The sequence below is a fragment of the Physcomitrium patens genome, chromosome 12 (assembly GCF_059467195.1).
Source record: "Physcomitrium patens ecotype Gransden chromosome 12, ASM5946719v1, whole genome shotgun sequence".
NCBI lineage: Eukaryota > Viridiplantae > Streptophyta > Bryopsida > Funariales > Funariaceae > Physcomitrium > Physcomitrium patens.
The window spans coordinates 7,475,717-7,482,587 of NC_143421.1; the positions used below are offsets into that span (position 1 = coordinate 7,475,717).

The 6,871-nt window shown below is 41.9% G+C and overlaps 2 protein-coding genes across 3 annotated transcripts; one reads left to right on the plus strand and one right to left on the minus strand.

Annotated features, from left to right (window-relative positions):
* The first annotated feature begins 249 nt into the window (after nt 1-249).
* LOC112289850 (phosphoinositide phospholipase C 6) lies at nt 250-4,761 on the plus strand. 2 transcript variants are annotated; one of them, XM_024535504.3, is made up of 10 exons: nt 250-583; nt 922-1,347; nt 1,544-1,737; nt 1,935-2,070; nt 2,209-2,352; nt 2,560-2,936; nt 3,075-3,339; nt 3,718-3,786; nt 3,987-4,095; nt 4,246-4,761. In XM_024535504.3, the coding sequence occupies exons 1-10, from the start codon at nt 383-385 to the stop codon at nt 4,434-4,436; spliced, it is 2,112 nt and encodes a 703-aa protein (XP_024391272.1). In that variant the 5' UTR covers nt 250-382; the 3' UTR covers nt 4,437-4,761. The 2 variants fall into 2 exon arrangements, with proteins under 2 accessions (XP_024391272.1, XP_024391273.1); XM_024535505.3 differs by having other exon boundaries at nt 380-583; nt 917-1,347.
* A 46-nt stretch (nt 4,762-4,807) lies between these two features.
* Nucleotides 4,808-6,076, minus strand: LOC112289851 (small ribosomal subunit protein eS24z). Its single transcript, XM_024535507.3, has 5 exons — nt 5,946-6,076; nt 5,767-5,808; nt 5,497-5,667; nt 5,235-5,321; nt 4,808-5,081 (listed from the first exon to the last, which is right to left on the minus strand). Exons 1-5 carry the CDS (start codon nt 6,015-6,017, stop codon nt 5,046-5,048), a joined length of 408 nt encoding a protein of 135 aa, XP_024391275.1. The 5' UTR covers nt 6,018-6,076; the 3' UTR covers nt 4,808-5,045.
* Between the last annotated feature and the right edge of the window lie 795 nt (nt 6,077-6,871).

Below are 6,871 nucleotides of genomic sequence, written 5' to 3' on the forward strand. Positions count from 1 at the left end.
ATATATATACACACACACACATAATTTCCTCCCCAACTTGTTGACATTGCAACTTTTTGGGGGGGATGAGAGTACTAAGAAACACCAAGTTGGAGAAAGTATGGTAGCAAACCCTTAAAAAGCAGGCCAAGAAGAAGAAGAAGAAATGGAGTGCTGAGGAACGTGAGTGGGTTGACCCAACCCAAACGTGACGAAGCGGGGGGGCAGCACGTCCCGTTGAACCTGTTCTTCGAGGGAGTGCGTGGTTTCTGTTCTGTATCGGAGTGAGTGAGTGAGTCCAGCTCCTCCTCTTCATGCCGTCGTCGATTCCGGTGCTCTCCCCAACGGAGTCATCTAAATTTAGAATCCCACTCACTCATCACTCGTTGTGACTGCCATCGAGATGCACTCTTCGTCGTCTGACCCCGCGGAGAGTGGTGCTGGTTCTCTCGCTCCTAGGTGCCCTCCCAGTTATGGAACCTCTCCTCCTCCTCGCTTCCCTTCCGCAATCGTCACTCCGCTCAGTGGCACACTTGCTGCAAACGCAACGTCTGCTTCATCGTTTGCTTTGCAATTGAGTTTGCGGTCCGGAATAGAGCGGTCGGTGAGTTTTCTCGGACGGCAGGGATGCCCCCTAGTTGACTTAGTGTCTCCTTTGTTCCGATTTGGTAGATTTCTCTGAGATCAATTGCTGTGTCTGAGGTCTTTTGTTTGTGGGTTGGTGAAGTTGATTAGATTGTTTTTGTGGATGAGATTGTATGAGTCGTCGCTTGTGGGCTTATCTCGCTGTGTCCCTCAGCCGTGATTGACGTTGTGGATCTACTTGAATGGCTGAGTTGAGCCTCTCGAGTGATCGCGGTAGGGTTTCTCAAGGTTTCGTGGCGAAAAGTCTCCTGTATTCGTGGTTGATGTGATGACTTGTCTGGGTGTGTATAAGGTTAGCCTTGGATCGGGTCAATGGCATCCCCGAAACCGGCATTTGGGTGTTGTTTGTCATCCCCTAGTGCGCCTCACCAAAACGGTTGCGGACTGGTGGAAGAAGAGTTCGAGAAAGCCATTAGAGGAAGGAAGGTGAAGGCAATGAATGCTGCTGACTTGGCAACTTTTTTGATAAACACGCAATGCGAGAAAAGCATGACTGAAGATCGAGCGACAACCTTGATGACAGATTTCAATAGAGTAGTGATGAAGTCGGATAGCTCGCGCCACTTCAGGATTCCAGGATTCAGTGGGAGTTCGAGACTTTCCCGCAGCTCGAGACACGCTACCCCAGCGCCTGAGCAACCTCCTACATTCGATTTCCCTACCTTTCTCAGGTTTCTTTGGCATCCTGATTTTAATGGACCTCAAGCAGCAAAATCTAGCACAGTGAGTATCAAACTCTCTTTGGCCCTGGTTGTCTCTTATCTCTCTTCACTGCTTATATACTGCCGACAACCGTGAAGAGTTGTAGGAGCAGTTCACATTGTAGCGTTCTTTTATAGAAGAGCTGTACAGAGATTTTTAGACCTTGTTGATTGTTTTTGCAATTTTGATCTGAGTATATGTTTGAAATTTGTATCAGCCAACGGATGATATGAATAGGCCACTGTCAGATTATTACATCTCTGCGAGCCACAATACGTATTTGAGTGGCAATCAGTTATGGGGACGGTGCAGCACCACTCCTATTATAAAAGCTCTAGAGGAAGGATGTCGTGTAATCGAGCTTGATTGCTGGAATGGCACTGGTTTGAATATTGATGTTCTTCATGGCGGGTATGATTTCGATCCACATTCACTCGATTTGATTCTACGGAGATCAAGTTTTTTTCCGAAAATGCATCAAAACCTTTCAGAGTCAAATGTGAATGCTCTTGACATTATTTTTAAGGCATAGTGTAGCAGTGGTATGTACATCCTTCAACTCGAATCAGCTTCGATCATGAACAATGACATACAGTCTTTCTTGTCAGGACTTTGACAAAGCCAGTGTCATTTCAAGAATGCGTGACGGCAATAAAGAACCATGCATTTCAGTATTCTGACTACCCCGTCATTGTTACAATTGAAAATCACTTGGATCATGAGCACCAAAAGGAAGCTGCAAAGGCAAGTTCCATGTTTACCGTTAGCTGATTAAATACTTGTATATTTCTTAAGTATGGGGAATTCCGTTGTGCGATTCTGATAGAGTTGCATTTTATACATCATATCAAAATCAATCGCTCTGGTCATCTTCAAGTGCAGGTGCTGCATGAGATACTTGGCCAGAGGATGATGTTTGTTCCTCCTCCCACTGAACGACCACCCAAATTGTTCCGACATCCTGAACAGCTGAAGAATAAAATCATCATCTCTGACAAACCTCCGGGTCTCCCACTTCTAACGCAGGTACAAAATTTTAATCTGCAGCTCTGTGTATTAACCTATAGAACACAGTGTAGTCTGCAATATCAAGAAGTCTCTGTTCTTTGCTAAATGTCGAACCTAAACTAGTTGAATTACTTGTCTGATGCTTTGCATCTAGAATTCTCTTATGGAGCGAAAATCGGTATAATACTGACCTTTTAAAAAAATAATATTATCACTCCTTCGAAGATAGTGGAAGACCGTGAATTTGCAGAGGAAATTATAAAGAAAGAAATTATTGGGAGCGACAGCGAAGACGGCGAAGACGGCGAAGACGAAAATGAGCACTCACGGAAATGTATGAAAAAAGTTCTTACACGTCAAGACCAAATATCTAGAAGCAGGACGCTGCAACCGACCTCATCTCAAGATACTGACGATTCCAGTTCTGAGTTCGATCCGGAATTCGACAAGTTACTGTATATACATTGTCAGAAGCCTAATGAGATGGAGAATGATCATGTGAAGGGCGGCCCATTGAAAATAGGCAAAGTTGCAATTATGGCCAACTTGAGTGAACCTCAGCTCAACGCTCAAGTTAAAGATCACCCGGATTCTTTGATAGAGTAAGTACTCTTATTTAGTACTTTTCAATTTTTTATTTTGTGGTTCTGGACTTTTAATGTGATTTTTCTCCAACAAAAATAATTTCATTCCATTCATGGTGTTTTCATTTGTATATGGTCGAGAAAATGGTTTGCCAGGTTCTCAAAGCGCAATTTGGGTAGAGTGTATCCATTTGGGCTGCGGATTGATTCGTCAAATGGAGATCCTATGTATGCTTGGGAACATGGTGTTCAAATTGCAGCTATCAATTGGCAAGGATGCGATTGGCCTGTATGGATATCCAAAGCACTCTTTAGTAAGAATGGTGGTTGCGGCTATGTCAAGAAGCCTGCTGTTCTTTTACCTGAATCTAAACATGACCATCGAAGTCTGAAGGACATTAAACCAAAACTTGAACTTAAGGTTAGACTTTGAGTCTGTTTGTGTTAGGTTGTGGAGCGCCCATTTTTGGAAGATAATAGCTATTCTAACAAATGTTGTTGCGAAGAAAAAAAATATATATATATATATATATATATTCCGAAAGAAGCTCATCTCTGTAATATGTGGATCTTACAATTCATTTTCACATTCACTTACGACTAATAGAATATTTCAAAGAATTTCATTTATGCATTTTCAATTTGCAACTCTGTAGATGGGTGTGCAAATCAGTATTGTTTCAGTTTATTGTATGGTTAGTGCCTTCTCTCTTGTGAAAAAAAGTGCAAATGTTACATTGCATGTAGAGTATACCTTTGGCAGCTTATTAACCCTCGGAGTATTGTACTTTTGATTCAGGTGAAATTTCTGTTGGGGTATGTGTGGCAAAAGAAGTACGCTTCCAGAAGGCGAGGCTATTTTGTCAGGGTAAATTGCATCCTATTGCCTCCAGAGTCCGGTTAAGACACCAGTGTGTCTAATCGGTTATATGCTTTGTTCTCTCAGTTTTTCAATGCCCCGTATTTCAGGAACATTTAACTATTTAAGATTTAGAAAATGCTCTTGATAATTGAAAGCTTCGGAAAAGTTCCATGTTCTAAGCACCCTTTGAAACATTTTGAAATCAGGTTACGATACACGGCATGCATGGAGATAAACAAAAGAAGAGAACACGGGTCATTAAACAGTCTCCGAACCCTAGCTGGGAAGATCAGGAGTTGGAATTTCAAATAAGAGGTGAGATACCATGTTTTCTAATTGAGCAATTGGAAGCGTTCTTACACTTATATTCGAAAATATTTCTCTCATGAGATTACCATTAAAACTGGGAAATTTTCTTTGAGCATGGCGTAAATCTGATGTTTTGAATTGGAGCTGTGGATTCAGTACCGGAGCTGGCAGTACTCAGAGTAGAACTGAAGAGACGTGACAGAATGATCCGGAATGGTTGGGTTGGTCAATGCTGTGTACCGGTCACCGAGCTCCTACAGGGGATCCGTACTATGAGATTGGCGGCTAGAAATGGGGACCACCGGAGATCGAAGCTTTTGTGCTATTTTGAGAAGAAGCTCTTGTGAACAATTGTACATTGAAAACATAGAAGAGTTCAACTTCTCTCAACATTGATTAGTTAGACTTATACTAGTTAGAATAGCTCCTCGAAGTAGAACAAAAGCCCCGTATCATTACTTTACTCATTGAATAATTTGTAAGGCTATCAGAGGCAATCTTTCTACAATATCACTCACTATAGCTGCATACAATAAACACGCGTGCAACAACCGCAGAGTATAACAAGGCCAACAGTAATCCGTACTCGCACGTTTGTTTCGACTATGCAGAGCCTATTTTTCGAACAATTTTCAAAAACATTACCAATAAAAATAGAACGTGTTGTAACAACCGAATGGGACATAAAAGTGCATATGACCATTCCGGTAGAGAGCTGTGCGTGTAAAACAACATTTAAATAGATGAATAAAAATATCATGGACGCTTAAAATAAAAAAAAATCGTCGTAACAGCCCCAGAGAACACGATACACACAAGCAGTAGCGACCCGCAAGGGCCTGAATGAGACCTGCGTCATTCAAAAAATCTTTTCTTTGTCTACACTGCCATTGCCGTTAATACAGGAGAAAAGTCCCTCGTCGCAACAAAGTCTGAAGGAAATCTCAGCCTACAGCTCATTTCTTCTTTTTAGCATCTCCAGCGGCCTTAGTCTGCATCCGTAAAAATGACGGCTGTTAGACGTGTTTTGATACCCAAGTTGAACTAAACTACAACATTAGACTGAAAAGAAGACACACAAAATATGCACAGAGACGTGACTATATCAAAATAACACTATAAATGCCAATCAAAGAAACAAGTACCTTCTTTACACCCCTGATCTTCTTCGAACGGTTCTTGCGCTCCTTGATCTGCTTCCTCGACTTCTCGACCTTTGTTGCCAGTCCATTCTGCACATTCCACTCACTTTAAACGTCGATACCAATTGCCAAGACAACCTAACACAACGAACGATTCGAGTAGCTACACTGAAAACAACAACCACTTCTCGAACCAACAACGCCCCGTGACTCATACGCAACACTGTCTCCCGATCCGTTCAGGACATGGCGACCCAGCACTCACCCTGATCAATCTATACTTGGGCTCGTATTTCTTTGCGGAGTCAACGGAATCGTAGATGAGACCAAAGCCAGTGGACTTGCCACCTCCAAACTGGGTCCTAAACCCAAACACGAAGATGGTCTGAGGATCCCGCACCTCGTATAGTTTCGCGAGCTTCTCCTTCAATTCAGTCTGTGTGAGAGGCATTAAACTTCAGTTTCCGACCTGAAGTGTAACCCTAACTTCGACCCACTCAGAAATGTGCCGACACGAACTGAATGCAATACGTACCCTGGAGACATTGGCGCGACCTGGGTGCAGAACGTCAATAATCTGCCAAAGCACCGAAAGAGGTCAAAAATTGAGAAATACCCAAACACGCCCAAATCCTAAACCCAAACAAAACCGGACAATCACATAAAAACTTGAGACGGGACAAAAACCAGAAGAACAAGCTCAAAAGCGCTTACGAATTGTTTCCGCGCCAGCAGGCGGTTGGTCATGAACTTTCTAGTGCGGACGGTGCAAGCTTTGTCCGCCATGGTGGAGCAGATTGTAGGGGGCGACGATGGGGCGACGATGGGGCGACGATGGCGCGACGACGCGAGAGAAGGACCTGGCCTGTTGAATTGCCACTCAATCTCCAGGGACCCCTCCCTGGAGGTTCGAGTAGCTACACTCGCCCGTAAATCCTAGTTCTCCAATCCCCCCCCCCCCCCCCCCCTTCCCCACCTCCCGCTGCTGTGCTTGTCTCCTCTCGTTGTTTTGGTTCTCATTTTTTGAAGCATCACGTTTAATGCTTCGCATGTATATAATCAGCATTAGAGTTATATGTTAAAGTGATGGGGGTATTAAATGCTTATAGAAGAGATGGGAATTAATTGTTATAAGAGTATAAGGATTTGCTTTTTAAAAATAACATCATAATAATAAAACTAGGATTAAAGAATATTAGGTGTTTCTTACAAAATGAGGGATACACAACATATTATAAGTTCATGGGGTGTGGTTCTAAATATTAAACTTGGATGTTAAGTTTATTTCTACTTTTTTGGTGTACTTACATGTTTTGTGAGGGAAGAATTGGCTCAAAGTTTTATAAGAATTTATAGATGAATTGGCACATAAAGACAAGGATAGACACGTTAATAGATAGATGTATGTAAGTAGACACCACTATCTTTATTATATAAGTTATGTGAAGCTTGAGACACAAGCATTGCATAGATAAAGATGTGATTTGATTGGTTAAATTTACAACTCTTGTAATATTATTTTTTTAATCTCTTTATTTTCTATTTTCTATTTTTTATATGTGGTAAGTTTTAACACTAGATTTGAAGCTTTTTAGTAAAAAAAAATAGTTAAAGGTATTTTATACTTAGCTATTTGTACA

What these genes read in the sequence shown, in the direction of transcription:
- LOC112289850 (XM_024535504.3), top strand. Translation starts at nt 383, where the DNA reads ATGCACTCTTCGTCGTCTGACCCCGCGGAGAGTGGTGCTGGTTCTCTC. An exon ending in AAGCAGCAAAATCTAGCACA is followed by an intron (nt 1,348 to 1,543) that starts GTGAGTATCAAA and finishes AATTTGTATCAG; the next exon opens with CCAACGGATGATATGAATAG. An exon ending in ACCAAAAGGAAGCTGCAAAG is followed by an intron (nt 2,071 to 2,208) that starts GCAAGTTCCATG and finishes CTTCAAGTGCAG; the next exon opens with GTGCTGCATGAGATACTTGG.
- LOC112289851 (XM_024535507.3), bottom strand. Translation starts at nt 6,017, where the DNA reads ATGGCGGACAAAGCTTGCACCGTCCGCACTAGAAAGTTCATGACCAAC. An exon ending in TGCTGGCGCGGAAACAATTC is followed by an intron (nt 5,809 to 5,945) that starts GTAAGCGCTTTT and finishes GTGCTTTGGCAG; the next exon opens with ATTATTGACGTTCTGCACCC. An exon ending in AGATCAGGGGTGTAAAGAAG is followed by an intron (nt 5,082 to 5,234) that starts GTACTTGTTTCT and finishes TTACGGATGCAG; the next exon opens with ACTAAGGCCGCTGGAGATGC.